Below are 16276 nucleotides of genomic sequence, written 5' to 3'. Positions count from 1 at the left end.
ATGAACTAATCGCCTAAGCGATCCGATGTATCACTTAAGCGATGCTTCGTAATAGACTCTTGGTCGCTTAAGCGATTTGAGATCGCTTAAGCGATCATATTTGGAAAAGTCTTGGTCATTTGGGAAACATTTGTACATCACTTATTTCCCTCCCAAATTCGAAAAGAATTTGTATCAATCAAATTCATCACAAATCAAAATATAAGAGACATCAATGTAATCGAAATAGAAAATAAAAAATAGGCTTGGGATGCGGCAAATATCGAAATATATGGACAAGCTAACCATTAACCCCAACTGTGGTGAATCAAATAATCACACCAGTACATCACACGTTGTAGTGATACACAAAATGAAATAAAACGCTAAAAAACCATTATCCGACTTGGGTGAAGCAAATGATCACACCATACATAGTAAATTCAACCTGCTAATGAGATATCTTATATGGACAAAAAAAATTATCTCCCAAATGTCAGATCCAATTCTTTACAAAAATTTCCTATACACTGCTGCAAGAAGAGCCACAGCACAAGAATTTCCTATACACTGCCTTTAATTTACTTTTTGATGCCAAGAGTTTAATGTCACTAACACCTTTGCACAATCCCTTTATTGCAGATGCCTCCTTCTGCCAACCAGCCTTTGAGAAGTTTTCGAATTCTGTTTGCCAGCAACCTCTCTGAGGTCATTGTTTTGTACCATGCCTTCCCAGCAGCCTTTATTGCAGATGCCTCCTCTCCTCTTCCAACCAGCCTTTGTTTGAGAAGTTTCCTCTCATTGTTTGCCAGGAACCTGCAGACATGTCAACTTTTGTAAATAAAAAAAAAAAAAAAACACGTAAATAAGTTACAGTGTGGGTAGGTGAGAAGTTCACTCAGTCCGTGTCTTTCGGTAAAGCTCCATATAAGCATGACACCTGCAGCATCAGCACCACAACCCAAGTATCAACATCAACATCAACATCACATAAACTACAAAATTCAAAGTCCAACTTTCATACCTTTTTATTGGGTTCTGCTCACTCAAAACGGATCCATCTGCCCATGGAAGCAGTTAACAGCCCAGCCCTCCTGACAATCTCTCATTGTTTCGTCATTCAACGAACTCAATAAATTTTAGGGCATATGCCCCACATTCAGTACTACAATAGGAAGAAGACATTAATATTAGAATAAACTTATAGAACAATTATATTATATAAGTTAGTTTTATACAAAAGTTACCTTGACTCATTTATTGGGCCAATAAAGCGTTTAATTGGCCACTTTCCGGTTAGTACTTGATCACCCAAGTGCCCAAACATCCCGCTGTCACGCAACAGCCGCGGGAAAAACGTGGACAGTGGCTCCAACTCGATCTCCAATTGGTTGTCTCGACAAATAGTGGGGTTGCAGTCAAGGATCTTCAGCAACCCCTCCTCGAGATACGCAACGACTGCTATCCAATGTATCTCTTTGACGAGGATGATGCAGTACACTCTTTTAACAAAAGCCCAACTGTGGCCATATTTGGGCTGATCCCCCCGTATATACTGCATAATTCTGTCATTAAAATGAAAATCATCAGGGATGCAGTCCAACTGTACTGGGGCCAATCTTTTTCGCTTCGGTCCTTTTGTTGCACCACTAGCAATAACATTTTTAATTAAAGTGGGATATACCGAAACAAGCCTTTGGCCAAACGCCATATCAGTGATGACACAGTCGGGATACAATAGATCACCATCAGTAGTCTGTCGTAGCCTCATTAGTGCTAATATCTCATCGATGTGCTATATCAAATAAAAACAACAAGATAAGTATGGAAAACATAGGCAAAAATAAGGAAAATTAAGCAAAAATAACTCACCGAGTTCTCAAGCCACGTACCCATCGTCAACAACTTCCAAAACCATTCCCAGGGATAATCCCATGTCTTACACTTTATATGGCCATTACTTCCTGATCCATTGTAATAGGCATAGAAGAGTTTTTTCTTTTCCTCTATTGGCCTATACAAATCGACATTTGAGTACAATTTCCCTTGCCCACCTCCTCTCGCTTCCTCCATTTTTACATCCCCACTTCCTTCGCCTCCCACCTCGCCCCTCCTCCATTATCACCACCCACTTCCTCCACCAACCTCCTCTATTTCTGGTTCTTCCTCCATTTGTTTATATTTTCTTCTTCTTTACCTGTGTCACTACCATGTGAGGCGATTTCACAAACTGCTATTCCGGCTCTCTCTTTTCAAGCCAGTTTGACTTCAACCACCTTTAATCTCCACCAACTTCCTCCTCCATGTACCGAATCCTCCTCCACTATACCAACTTTCTCTCCAGCTTATCCATTTCTCCTCCACCATTTTCATGCACTCTTCCATCTTGTCAAACCTTGCATAAAGACTGTTGTAATAGGTTAGCAACCTCATTCTCCCGATGTCGATGCTCGGCAAAGCGGTACTTGTATACGGTTGCTGAGGCATACGAACTTCTTCTCCCTTTCTTCTCCTCTCCTCGGACCTTAGGCCGATTGAAGCTTCATCCTCTCGGTATCAACCATGTTGTGAAGCAGTGGCCCCGCAATGCCATCACATGCGTGACCCCTTTTAGGTCCCGCATCAGGTGGTCTATCCATTCATCGTTGCATCCTCCAGTGCTTTGAAAGATTTGACATAGTCTCTTCTGCTTCAGCCCAGTAGCGGTGAGAAAGGGATGGACGACTCCCTGTATAAGAAGAAAATCAATCAGATGAAGCGATATTTTAAAGCAACTACATATTCAAAAGCTTAGTCTTTAATCTTACCCCAGCGCGCTGAATATCAACGTCTATTTGCTCGTAATTCGAATGGGTGTACCTCTGGACATGCCACTGCAACATCCTAGGAAATTGCTGTTGCACATCCAAACTGTCCCCCCCCCCCCCCCCCCCTTAGCGAAGAAGGGATGACTCGTCATCCAAGCCTACATGTAAAAAAAAAAAAAACAGTCCATATCATAATTCAAACACATATGTTACAAAAAATATAACAAAAATCTATTAATATTTAGCTGCATTGCCCATGGGAAGCCAAACAAATTGTACGTGCTTGGTTTATCCTTCCCCTCCCATTGGGACTGCTTTAACGCCATGTCTACTTTTTTTAGGCTGTTGATGGTTCGCTCATATGATTTCAGTCCCCATGGATAAGAATTAAAGAACTTCAAGTTGCTTGCAAACAACAACCAATCTTTCTCAACAGCTTTTGTTGAGTCACCAGCCAATAAGATCGAATGTAAAGTGTATCAGTAAATTCAATTGTTTCTAGCCTATTCTCTAATACCTATGCTGTAATAGACTTATCCCCCTGCAAAACCTCATTATAAAACTGTTTGGCTCCCTGACTATTCTTTACTGCCTTTGCCTTCTTATCTGGCACTTCCCCACATCCTAAGTCCGTCACCAGGGCATATTCCATCATGCCAAAACGTAGTGGCTCCCACCACAAACCACATTTCTTATTTTTTTATTGCATCTTACTGAGTGCAGCAACATGTAATGCACTCCCTACCCCTAAAATGCCTTTTTCCAATGATTTCCAAGTCCTAAAAATCGACCGAAATAAGTGCGACTAAAATCTCTTTTATCATGCATAATTCTATCTAAAATGTCATGTATTCTGTCAAAAACTTCCCAACTTGACCTGACCGTCACCTTGCAGGGAAGTAGGGCACCTTATCGCTTATAAGGTCCAACTCGTAGTCTGTATAGTTTACGGTCCGCACAATCTACACAATGGATATAAACAAAATGTCAGCAACAAAAATAAACCAAAAGAGCTAATAAACAAAATATCAGCAACAAAAAATTACCACTGTGGTCGCTTAAGCGATTTCAGATCGCTTAAGCGATTTGAAATTGCTTAAGCGACCAAGAGTAAACTGAAAGAATCTCTTAAGCGACACAAACGATCGCTTAAGCGATCTTATATCTATGATTCTGCCTCGAAAAGATTGCTTAAGCCATCTGAAATTGCTTAAGCGACCAAGAGTCAACTTAATCAATTGCTTAAGCGATATAAAGGATCGCTTAAGCGATTTTAGATCTAGGCAGATGGAGTAATAGAGGTTAATCACTTAAGCGATACAAATGATCGCTTAAGCGACAGTTCATAACGTACCCTTTCTTCGGCAGCCTGCTCATTCTCGCCGGCCTCCTCCTCGTCGCCTGAATCCTTGGAAGACTCCTCCTGGCCTGAGTTCTCGCCAGACTCCTCCTCATGCCCTGAATTCTTACCGGAATCCTCTTCTTGGCCTGAATTCTCGCCTGACTCCTCGTCTTCAGAACCGTTTGCCGATTCTTCCCTCTGTTCTTGTGCCGCCGATGTCTCCTCTGCCTGTCGACCACCTTCACTGATCGGATGATCCACCGAAGTAGCCATTGAACTGCTTGCACCACTAGAATCTAGGATTCAAAGTGGCGTTGGGTTTTCCTTGTCATTGTGAGTGTCAGCCATGGTTTTGGATTGAATTTGGTGTGAAAATTTGTAGTTTGGATCAGAAATGTGGGCTGTATTGCCGAAAATTGCGCAGATTCTGTTTAGGGTTCAAGAAATCGATTTTAGGGTTCAAGAAATTGATCGAAAATCGTGACTTATCGCCGAAAATCGCGACTATATTCCATTTAGGGTTTAAGAAATTGAGTTTACGATTGAATATGGTGTGAAAATTTGCGGGTTCGATCGGAAATCGCACTGTCTCCCTTTGGTTCAAGAAATCGCTTTTTGCCCTAATGAATTTCGATTAACCGAGGTGAATAGTTAGTGGGGCTTGTTTTGAGAAATTTCAAATTTTAAAAACTTTTATTATTTCTGATTCGGCCCACATATGTTTTAATATTTTCATTTTAACCCATTTTACGTGTATGCCACGTCATCTTCTCTAAATTAAAAAAAAAATGAAAAACAGTTTCAAGACCATTTTCTTAATTCGAAGCTTGGGATGGCCAGGCAGTTAAATTTTCTCCAAAATGACTGATAACATCCCGTTAATGTTAAACATCTATATTGGTGAACCGATAGAAACTGATAGGTTTTTGCCGGATATAGTTTTTTTTTTTTTTTTTTTTTTTTTTTTTTTTTTTTTTGTTTCAAGAAGTAATTTGGTAGAATCTGTTGAAGTTTTGAAACAGAATTATTTTTTGAACAACTTTTATAAATGGGCAATTTTTTGACGAACTTTTATAAATGGTGGATTTTCACTGCTCACCAAAAAAAAGTTATTTAATATAATTTTTTAAAAATTAAATAATTTTATGCAATTTTTTAAATTTTTTATAAAATTGTATATATTACTTGCTTTTAAAATCCATTATATGTGGAAGAAAAATAAAAATAAATTACGGGTTAGCGAAGTGTCAAATTCAACTATTGATGACATGTCCCTCACGAATTTTGAAGCGAACTCAAAATCTATCTAAATCTAATCTACAAACCCTTGAATGCCTTTCAATTTTTACAATTACACCCCTATTTGTTCTTCTTTCCTTTAATTCTCTCACCATTTTCAACACCCCGTCCTTCTTCGCAATACCCTTTTTCCCTTTCTCCCTTTAAGCCCCAAAGATCACAGCTTTTTGCCTTATGGCTGAACCCCTCTTTTGTCATTGTAATTAATTAATTCATGGAGGTTGATAACAGTTCTTCTTCTACTTCGAAGTTCGATTCTTGTCCGGTTTCGACTCGGCAGAGGTTTACCATTGAGCTGAGGCCCGGTGAGACCACAATTGTTTCATGGAAGAGGCTGATTAAGGATGCTCACAAAGCTGAACCTCCTTTGACTCAAGAGACTCAGAAGGTTCAGGTCGCTCTGGTGAGGCTCTTTATGATTACCCTTTTGTGTAATTTGTTGTTTGCTTGTAGTTTTGAACTGGGATTTTTGAGGATTGTAGTTTGTTTGATATTTCTATTAAATTGTAAGCCGTGCATTGATAAGGGTTTTGTTAATTGAACTGGGTTTTGCTTTGTGCTTCTTGGAATTTTGTCATTTATTTTATTTTGAGAAATTATGAACATTGTGGCACTTCTAACATTTGTGGTTGTTTACAGTAATTGGATGTTGTTATGGTTTAATTTTATTGAGTGGAGCTTTTGTGATACCCAGATTTGCGTGATGGACATGCTATTCTATAGATTCTTGTAGATGCTGTTTTGTATTCTCTCAGGAAATGCCCAAGAAGAAACGGATCTAGCCAATGTGCTCTACTAATTTAGATGGGTGAACATAAAGGATGTATTCTAAGGTCTCTAGAAATGGAGGCCCAAAGAGAGCCTAACAACTGAATTCTATCCCCGAAAACATTGATATGTATTCCTGAATTATCCAAGATCTTTATATTCCATTCTTCCTTAAACATGCAAAGAGTTGCCAGAGCTGCGTCATCCACAAGACTTCAGCTTTATCACCCTACCAAGAACATGAAATCCTAATTGTTAGACATTAATTTTATCATTTGCATCAACTTTAAGTGCAGTGTTTGCTGATACACTTGAAACTTATACAATAGATTTTGGGTTTGTTCGCAATACTTTGATGAAAGAAATAGCTTGCTGCCTAGATTATAGGGAATTTTATTTGTGGCTTTTTAGTCATTCTTTTATTTTTTGATCTTCATGATTAGCTTATCATCGAGACAACACATAAATGTGAGGATTTAGGTAACCTGATAAATTTTTTTTACAGCTATAGCATTTTTCTTGACTTTTAAAGTGAATGGAGTTTATAGTTTTGGATGGCCCAAAATCAAATAATCAGGACTACTTTGGAGATTATATAATGTTTGAGTTGTTTGTGGCGCATTGATGACTATGATTTTAATTGTAAGCAAAGTGAAATATCAGAAGAAGACGATGCCTCTGATAGGAATATAGATAGATGATGGTCATCTGGTCGGTATCATAATTACTATCACAAACATAGTAACAAAATTAATTTTTCATTGCTGTAATTATTGTTATTGTTATTGTTATTATCACTATTATTTTTTGATAGGAAACTTAGATGCATAATTATTGCTGTTATAATCAATATCTTTATTGAGAAAATTATAATCATTCATTTGTCCAATTTATCGAATAACTTGTTGAGACGTATGGTAGAGGAAGAGCTTCAAAAAAATTATTATGTATTCATCTTTATCCCCTTTTTGTTTGTTTTCATACAGAGTGTTATATTTTGGGTGACCTTTTTAGAAGTTCTTTGTATTATGATAAAAAGGTTTCCTTATTTAGTGGAACAAGTATTATGATTCAAAAAGTCTCCTTTTTTCAGATGTCTTGTAAGGGTTGATTTTGTCTGTGTAACAGTACATTTGATTGCAGCACAAATATGTATTCTTATGATGTGGACAAATTATAGTAATAATTTGTCTCTTTCTATGCAGGATGAATATTTCCAAGATGAGAAGGCAGCCACTAAGCACAACGATTTTACTGATAATAAGGGGAAATCAAAACAGCTGTAAGGTTTCTTTTCCTCCTTTTTTTTTTTTTTTTCGGTGGTGGTTTGTCTATTCCTTATATATTTGTGTGTTTGTGTTATATGTCTTGTTAGCAAGCTTTCTACTGTTCTTGGTTTTTGATTTTGTAATAGTCTTTGTATGCTCTTCATATCTTTTTGTGGTTGGAATACCGGAAAATAATATTTCCTGAGATGTCTTTATTATGGTATAGGTCTATCTCATGCTGTGTTCATAAACTTTCAGTTAGTGTCCAAATATGTTAAACAAATGTGAATTTATGATTTTAGATTACCATATTTTATATTGGCCGATAACCGAGCTTTAAGTGTTTATTTAACTGGTCATGATGGGCAATGCCTTTTACATACTGTTTCTATATTGTAAATAAAGTAATTATTTCCTGGTTAAATTATATAGACTGTACTGAATTTCTCATAGGAAATGAAGTTACAATAATTTATTTGATCGGTTTTGCTGAATCACTCCTCTCCAATTCTTATGGGACCACAGAAGAGGGTCATGCACTAGATAGAGTCTTAATTTTGTTGCATGTTTCTGAAAAAGTTAAAGTGGGTTTATTATGTCTGTACATGGATAGGGGATTAGAGTTTTTGGATGCACTGCCAATTGATAGAAGGGATTATTTGCTTTTCAGTGTTTGGTGATGGGGATGACAAGAGTGTCTTAGGTATACAGTAAATGTATGTGCTTTTGCAGTTGTTTGGTTGGCATTGTGGTTAAGATTTAGGAGGGACTTGTAAATATGACTTCAAGATGCCTTAACTAAGATTTCAACCAAAGAAGATTTAGGAAGAGGAAGTTTGCTGGGGAAGTTACATAGGGAGATTAAGATTTTTTTCTTCAGCATTGACTATGTTGCATTGGTTTTCCAGTTAAAGGGGATGAGTAGGAGTATGAGTAAGGATATGACAAGTTATAAATTAAAAGTGGATACAGGATGCAGAAAGGATATGAACTTTGTCTGCTAGGTTTTATAAATTACAAGTTTCTATGTCAGCCAGTAAGCTACAAAATCTAGGCCTCAGAAAATGGTTCATTCCTATATCACTTTAACTTTAGAGGTCACGTAATGCTAAGCATGACTGGTTCTAAACAACAATGCAAATTGACACATGTTTGCTTAAAGAAGCACAATTGCATTGGTAAGTTGGAGCAATGGTGAATATATGTTGTGGCGCAAATTTCAGTTTACAAAATTCCCTAATTGTGCTGAAATTCCCTAATTATCCTAAAAATCCAATTGATTATGAGGGAAGAATATTTTTTATTGTGTTCCTAACATTTTCATCACTATAGCGTAATTTTGTTAAAAAGAACTACTGATAAATATTAATAACACCAAATCATGGTTTGCTAGACGGGAAAGTAAAAGGGTTTATCATCCAAATTAAATATCACATGAAAGTTTTTCCAAGAACAAAATATCTAGTTAGGATTTACCCCTTCTGTAATCTTGGCCAAGCGTGTAGATATTGTACTAGCCAGGGCTCATTAATGTCTTTCTGTTGATAATGGGAGAATTTATATCTATGGAGGCATGTGACAAGGATACAACAGTTCTAGTGAAGGTAGAATACCAAATGGCAGGGAGAAACTGTTATATTTTTTCAAAGCCAATTTTTACAGTTGCAACTGAATGTCAAGTAATCACAACACTAGAATTCTAAATATATATTAGTTGAAATATATCTTGTGAACACTTCTTTTGCTATCTAACATTACTTTCCTGGTACAAATTAACGTACATTTGACATATTTTAATATGTCTGAATGCTGGATATGTTTCAGAAAATTATGTGCAAATACATGCATCTCCAGAGCATTGATTTTGAGCATTGATATAATTCTTGTAGAAGCATTTATGCTATATGGATTTGTTGGTTTATCATTACTGTCGTGGACCATAACTTCTATTTTGTTAATTGGTTTTTGCATGCTAATAAAATGAGCGGTTTCGTCCTTTCTTTTGTTTCCATTGATCCCCAATTAATACTTTTATATTTATCTTCAGCCTATGCTTGACTCTTATTTTCTATTGAATTGCCAGAAATGAACCCACTGATTCTACTGAAGGCCAACTGAAAAAGCGGAAGAAATATATTCCAAAAGCTTTAGGAGAGAAGACTGATGATCATGTACCAAATAAGCATGCAAAATTAGGTCATGCAAGGCCGAAAGTTGCTGCAAAGAAATTACTGTTGGGGAAACAACCTTCCAGTCTCTCCCAGAATTTTGCTGCTAGCAGTGACCATTATCATGATAGAAAATCACAGAATCCATCAAATTCTCCAACAGTATTCTCCAGAAAGAAGCTTGCTGATTCTAGCATTAAATCTGAGTATTCTTTCTATGCAGGAATCCCAAATAAAGATGCTTCTGTACTTAATCTAAATTCAAAAGATACTGAAAAGCAGAGGATTGGAATTGCCCATTGCAGGAGTTTGGGGAACAAATTAAAGGATGAGAATAAACTCTCTGGTGCTATCGATTTGAGATATGAAGATAAAAATGCTTCTAAAAAACTAGAGCCTCAGGTGAACAGAATATTGACTGACACCAGTGAATTTGAATTCTCGACAAATGTTTGGCAGAGGGAGAAGAATGGAATTAATGGATTGCCTGACCTTAATATTCCTGCTTCTCCTACCGAGCCAATGGTACGTACTGGCATTTCCTGAAAATCTCAGATTATATCTCTAGAGTTTGACTCTATCTCGATTTCCTTTTTATTGTATTAAGTGTTAGTGGGTGAGTCATCTTATGGGTATTGCCTTGTGCTATCTCTCCTACTATCTCTCCTAGTTCAGCAGACTTGGGTGATTTTGGTTTTTTTCATTTGTTTGTGCAAAATAGTGCTATATTTATATCAGAGAATCTGGTAAATTGCTTTTTGTTTGAGCTGTGTTATTTCTATAGGAAACACTGTAGGTTCAACTTTCATAATGTTTCTGATGCATATATGTTTATCCTAACATTAAATCATGCCTTCCACTTTTTATCACATTTTGTTCCCGAGATTGGAAACCACCAACCCAATTAATATGGTATCCTCATTCTTTGGTTGTAAAATCATGCTCATCTAATGTAGTATCTTGAAAATTAAAATTGTATTTAAGTTATCTGGGGTAATATCAACTTTGATTATGCATCAAAATTTCGCTCTTCCTGATCCAGTGTCTAGAAAAAAGTTCATGGACCTTCCTTGAGACTAGACCTAATTACAAGGGACCTACTGGTATGGAAATAGGTAGAAGCCTCCCTTGAAGTTTCAAAAATCATGGTAAACATCTACTATAAGTCATCAAGGACCTCCTTGAAGTTTATAAATTGATCAAAAACCTCCCCAGGAGGTCTCAGCCTATTTTCCGATGGTAATTATCATGAAACCCCTTGAGAGAGGTTCTAATTTTAATGAAATACGCTGTTTTCAAAACTATTAAAAAACTTCCTTACTAGGAAACTTTTTGTTGAAAAGTCACTAAAACCACCTTATAGTCTTTTTCTTTCTTTTCTTTTTTTTTAGAAAAACCATAAATTATCTCTCAGGGTGTAAATATAATCACCCATTTTTCAAACAAAGTAGTTTCTCTTTAATAAGCACTTGGAAAGAGACATGCCCAAGTTGATAATGATTGGTTAATGATGTGCTCTCTCTCTCTCTCACGCACACACGCACACACGCACACATCCATGCGCACGCGCACCTGTACACGTGTACACTAGTAAAACCCTTTTTGCTGATATGTAGTGATTAATGTTTAGGTATTTTTACTGTTTCATTTTGTGTGTATTGCTTTGGACATGGAATTCTTTGGGAATGAAATCTGTGCTAACATATGTTTGTTTTAATTCGTATCCCATTTCTCAGAAAATGGCCTCCTATTTAAAGGATGTCTCGAGTTTGAGGCCAAAAGGTTCATCCCTTGAAAGGGCCATCAGGGAGTTGGAGAAAGTAGTTGCAGAATGTGAGTCGGTCATTTTCCTTGGGCAATATAAATTCTTGCCTAATGATAAATATGGGCCATTTTCCTAGTAAATATAAAGTCTTGCTTAATCATAAATGTAGAAGTTTAACATAAATAAGTGTGTTTATGCTATATAATGTGGATTGTTTTCGACAGCAAGACCACCTAATGTAGAAGTTCAGGAAGCTGACACTTCATCCATAGCTATCAAAAGAAGATTGCCCCGTGAAGTGAAGCAAAAGCTTGCTAAAGTTGCTAGACTGGCGGTTAGATGAACCTTTTTCTTATTATTTCTTTTTGTTGTTGTACACTATTTCAGTCACTGCTTAAGCTTTCAGCTCCACTTGAGTTATTTTGATTATTTTCTATTGTAATTTCAGCAGTCAAGCCAAGGGAAAATATCCAATGAGTTAGTTGATCGACTTATGAGTATTCTCGGGCATCTAGTGCAGCTTAGAACGCTGAAGGTGCTTATTTTTTCAAAAAGAAAGTAAACTACGAGAAATTCATTTTCAAATTTATCAAAGACCAATGCTTCAACCATTTTTCCATGTCAATCTATCCCTTGCTAAAAGTAGTCTCTTTTAATTGGGACCAACTTTAAACAATATAGTAATGGATGATAATTCCTTTGCAGAGTCTATAATTTTTATTTCATGTTTTTCTGAAAATTTAGTGGGACCACTCAATTAGTGATTTTTTTATGGAATATCCTTGTTGATTTTATCAGTCTTTTGCTTATTATACATGTTAAACAAATATCTCTCTCCCTCTCTGTGTCCCTTTTTTCTTTTAATTCTTTCTATATATAATGGTTGGCTGCAGAGAAACTTGAGAGAGATGGTTCTACTTGGTCTGTCAGCCAAGCGTGAGAAAGCTGATAGATTTCAACAAATCAAATTGGAGGTCACTGAGATGATCAAACTACAGGTTTCCTCAAATTCCACTTTGTTGAAATTCCACATTTTTTTTTTATGTACTCTAAATTTTGGTTTTAGTTTAGTTTCTCATGCTTTATATTATTGAATATAAAATTTGTATATAGCCAGACAGTCAAGTTTGATAATTATCCAACTGCTTAAAATTTTTATCTGGCCATTGTTAAAAGTAGTTCAAATTTGCTACTTCGCTACACTTGTTTTAATAAAAGTAAACACTCCTCTCAAGAAGTGAGAATTTGTAAAAATTAGATTGCAAATAATGCAATTTTTTAACGCTTGCAAATAATGCAATTTTTTAATGCTTGCAAATAATGCAATTTTTTAACGCTTACCAATGATAATTTGATGGAAAGTCATTTCGATGTGATGTTTTCCTCTATTAATTTCATGTAATGTTTTCCAATGTTACAAAGAAGATTCTTAGGCTCAATTCTATGTAATGCTTTCAAAGTTGAGAAAGATATTCTTGGGCTGCTACTGAATCTTGTGACAAAATCTGATAGCAACTTTGATTCTATTGTACCTTATGCAAATGTATATAACCTTCATCAGGCATTTAAACAAAGTGATGGAGCAGCTGATAATTTTCAAGAAGCATTTGGTTCAGAGGAAAAAAGAATCCACAGAGAAAAATTTAGTATGAATAGTGCACTGGAGGACAAAATGTGTGATCTTTATGACCTATACATCCAGGTGTTCATTTGTACCATGCCCAATAGTTGTATGTTATATTGCATTAGTAATTTTACATGTTACTGATATAGCTGATTAATGTCTAGGGGATGGATGAAGACAAAGGTCCACAAATTAGAAAGTTATATACTGAGGTATTATATTTGTTTTTCTATTTTCATCTTCTCTTTTCCCAGTATGAACTACCTGCACATTTTTTTTCTGCAAAGTTGATTACTTTTGTATGGTGCTAAATGGTGAAAGAATAAGGTTCCGCATTATAATCTAATATAATATGTTAAGCCTCAAATTTGGGAAAGATAGAACTTGTGCAGGCATGTCAGTACCATCTCAACCAAGTAGCTTGCATGATTTTAGATGTTACTTTGGGAATATGAAAGGAGACCACATGAAGAGATTGTGGAGAATGTTTTACAATTTGCAATAAGTACCGTGCTAGATGTCAACAGTTAAGGATGCATTCATTGTCATTTTTGTAAAACGATTTGGTGTTCTCTAAATTCAAGATTCAGGAAAAACATGCTTAGAATTGCATTTAGAAATGTTTTTCGAAAAGAAAGAAACCATTTCTTACTTTCGTATAGGAAATTGTAGAAGCATTTTGAGCTATTTTCACTATTTCTCTAGATTGATTATAAAAAATTAGAAAGCTCTTTAGAGTTGTTTGAAGTATTTATTAATTAATTATTATTTGATTTAAACATTTCTAAGAATGCTAATATATTATAATATTTGTATTAGATAAATAGTTTTGTCATTTTTCTAAACATTTCGATAGATATTTTTTACTTTTTTCATTTACTGAATACTGTTTTATGAAAATGTTACAGGAACCATTCTGGTGGCCTGGAATAGAGAATTCAATTTTTGCTTTTATTCTCAAAAACAAGTACCAAAAAGAATTTTCAACAGTTCCTAACAGTCTAAGTTGATGTATCCTGTCTGTCCTACGTTTGCACAGTTTACGAATGTGACTTCTAAATAAATTTTCTTCTCATCCATAAGTTGAACCTTTGAATATACAGGATTTGTGAATTGTTTTAATGTAGCGAGTTAATTTAAATATCTGTGGAATTGCAACAGATCATGTTTTGCCATTCCATTTCATCTTAAACTGTATTTTCTAAATGTCCTAGTGGTAGTTTTGAACAAATAATGTGGATTGATGAGCAGGAAATTGCTTCACTCTCATTCTGGTTCTGTCTTCAATTTGATGTGTTACTTTCTATCCCAGTTTTTGTAACAATTGTTCTCGCTCTTTCTTCATGAACATAGGAATTTGTTTCACAATTCAGAGGATTATATTTCAAACTTATGGGGGTCTGATGAGCCATTATATCTCTGTTTATGTATATGATTCAGCTTGCAGAGTTATGGCCAATTGGAGTCATGGACAGTCTCGGGATAAAGAAAGCAATCTTTAGGGCAAAGGACCGTCGAAGGGCATCACATGGTGATGAGAAGGTGTGGACACATTTTCATAAATAAATTCCTATAAATCCAATTCGATTTTCTTCTAAACTTAATATTCTTAATCTTTCAATCCTCTACTGTTTCTTCAGAAAGAAAATATAATTGGTTCATTGTTCTTAAACTTCCCAATTTCTGAGTTAGTACGAGTTTTCTTATTTGTCCCTTTTTCCCCCTATTTACTATTTTCTTGCTCTGAATTCTGCCGGTAGCTCATCCCAAAAGAAAAAAGGTGGGGGTCTTCCCCTTCTTATTCATTAATTAACTAGATATGATTCTCAGATTTCTAATTTTTATTTCAGTTTACAAGGGTTTACAACCCAACAACTCATCTCACTTATAACACCATTTGTTCTAAAAATACATCTTGGGATATGTAATAATAAAATAGATTCTGACGGTAATGATCTGCAGCATGTATATTTTTAACTAATGCTTGGTATTGGCAACATGGAATCCAGCTAGTAATTAAATACAACTGCTAAAGCTATTTATTTGCTCATTAGATATCGGCAGTTTATATTGTTATGAATCCAAGTGCAATCATTTATGGAAATGAAGGAAATTGGTCATCTATACATCAGTATTTGAACGTATTATCATAACTGGATAGGGTTTTGAGTTATGTGGTATGTTTTTCTGGTTTTTGGGATGCTGTATTTTCACTATTTTTGGTTTTCTTATACACAATATTAAGAAATTTTTTTTTTTTTTTAGGTAAAAATCTAACTCTCCTACAGTGGACATTTCGTCCAACTTTGTATCTTTTTTCTATACTTAAATATACTAATGTTTCCTATCAAAAAAAAATATTATTATGATTCTATTAACTGTTTCCAAGTACATTCATTTATGGAAATGAAAGAAATTGGTCATCTATAAATATTAGTATTTGAACGTATTATGTTCAGGCTCAAGAAAAACTGAAGAATAAGAAGTTGCCTGGGCCAAGTACCGACGGCATTATTCGGGGAGAAGTTAGCTCAATGGCTCAACCACAAGCGTTTTATGAGAAAACGATTGCTGAGACTAATACCCACAGTAGCTTAACTACTGATCATCATCACCATGCTATTGCTATGAGAACATCGAGTTGTAAGGCGAAAGGTTCAAATACAGATTTGCATAAACAAGAGAGGCTTGAGAAACTGGCCTACCCAGCGTCAAGAGAGCAACCAAAGCAGCAACAGGCAGAACCAGAAAGTAGTATGAACAAGTCATCATGGAGCACCAATAAGGAATCTCTCAAATCTCAAAAGCGGACAGTTGGCTACCCAGATGGTTTAAGCAACCAGTTGGCAGCCCCTTCTAACAGTGGAAGACCCTGCTAGCATGTTATATTATGTAAAGGTGCAAAGTTTGTATGATTTTAGGGAATTGCAAAACTGCAGGCGGGCTGTTTTATTGCTGCAATGTGATTGTGCTCTTGCCAACAAAAGATACCCAGTGAATAGCATGCATCAGTGTAGAGGTAATATTATGGCTATAGTAAAGAGTAGAGTTGTTAGATAGGTATTAATAGCACAAAGTTGTAATGTTTAGGCAGACATTGAACAATTTAGAGGAATTGTTTATGGAGGCCTGCTTTAATGGTTGATATGGTTTTCACCTTTGTTGATTAGTTTCTATGGCTTTCCTTCATTTTTGTTTTCCCAAAAAGAGAAAAATAAAAAGAAAAAGGTGAATTATTCCTTGGAATTAATACAAT

The 16276-nt window shown here is 35.6% G+C and overlaps 1 protein-coding gene across 2 annotated transcripts; it reads left to right on the top strand.

The window, feature by feature from the left end:
• The first annotated feature begins 5604 nt into the window (after positions 1 to 5604).
• Positions 5605 to 16189, top strand: LOC116118141 (ubinuclein-1-like). Of its 2 annotated transcripts, none has more exons than XM_031404117.1 (11): positions 5605 to 5830; positions 7401 to 7477; positions 9547 to 10156; positions 11368 to 11464; positions 11621 to 11730; positions 11848 to 11931; positions 12290 to 12394; positions 12958 to 13098; positions 13185 to 13232; positions 14461 to 14562; positions 15480 to 16189. In XM_031404117.1, exons 1-11 carry the CDS (start codon positions 5642 to 5644, stop codon positions 15897 to 15899), a joined length of 1983 nt encoding a protein of 660 aa, XP_031259977.1. In that variant the 5' UTR covers positions 5605 to 5641; the 3' UTR covers positions 15900 to 16189. The 2 variants fall into 2 exon arrangements, with proteins under 2 accessions (XP_031259977.1, XP_031259976.1); XM_031404116.1 differs by having other exon boundaries at positions 11845 to 11931.
• Positions 16190 to 16276: the final 87 nt, after the last annotated feature.

The sequence above is a fragment of the Pistacia vera genome, unplaced genomic scaffold (genome assembly GCF_008641045.1).
Source record: "Pistacia vera cultivar Batoury unplaced genomic scaffold, PisVer_v2 Contig838, whole genome shotgun sequence".
NCBI lineage: Eukaryota > Viridiplantae > Streptophyta > Magnoliopsida > Sapindales > Anacardiaceae > Pistacia > Pistacia vera.
This window is presented reverse-complemented; position numbering and strand designations above follow the sequence as displayed.

What these genes read in the sequence shown, in the direction of transcription:
- LOC116118141 (XM_031404116.1), top strand. Translation starts at nt 5,642, where the DNA reads ATGGAGGTTGATAACAGTTCTTCTTCTACTTCGAAGTTCGATTCTTGT. An exon ending in AAGGGGAAATCAAAACAGCT is followed by an intron (nt 7,478 to 9,546) that starts GTAAGGTTTCTT and finishes TTGAATTGCCAG; the next exon opens with AAATGAACCCACTGATTCTA. An exon ending in CTAAAGTTGCTAGACTGGCG is followed by an intron (nt 11,731 to 11,844) that starts GTTAGATGAACC and finishes TTGTAATTTCAG; the next exon opens with CAGTCAAGCCAAGGGAAAAT.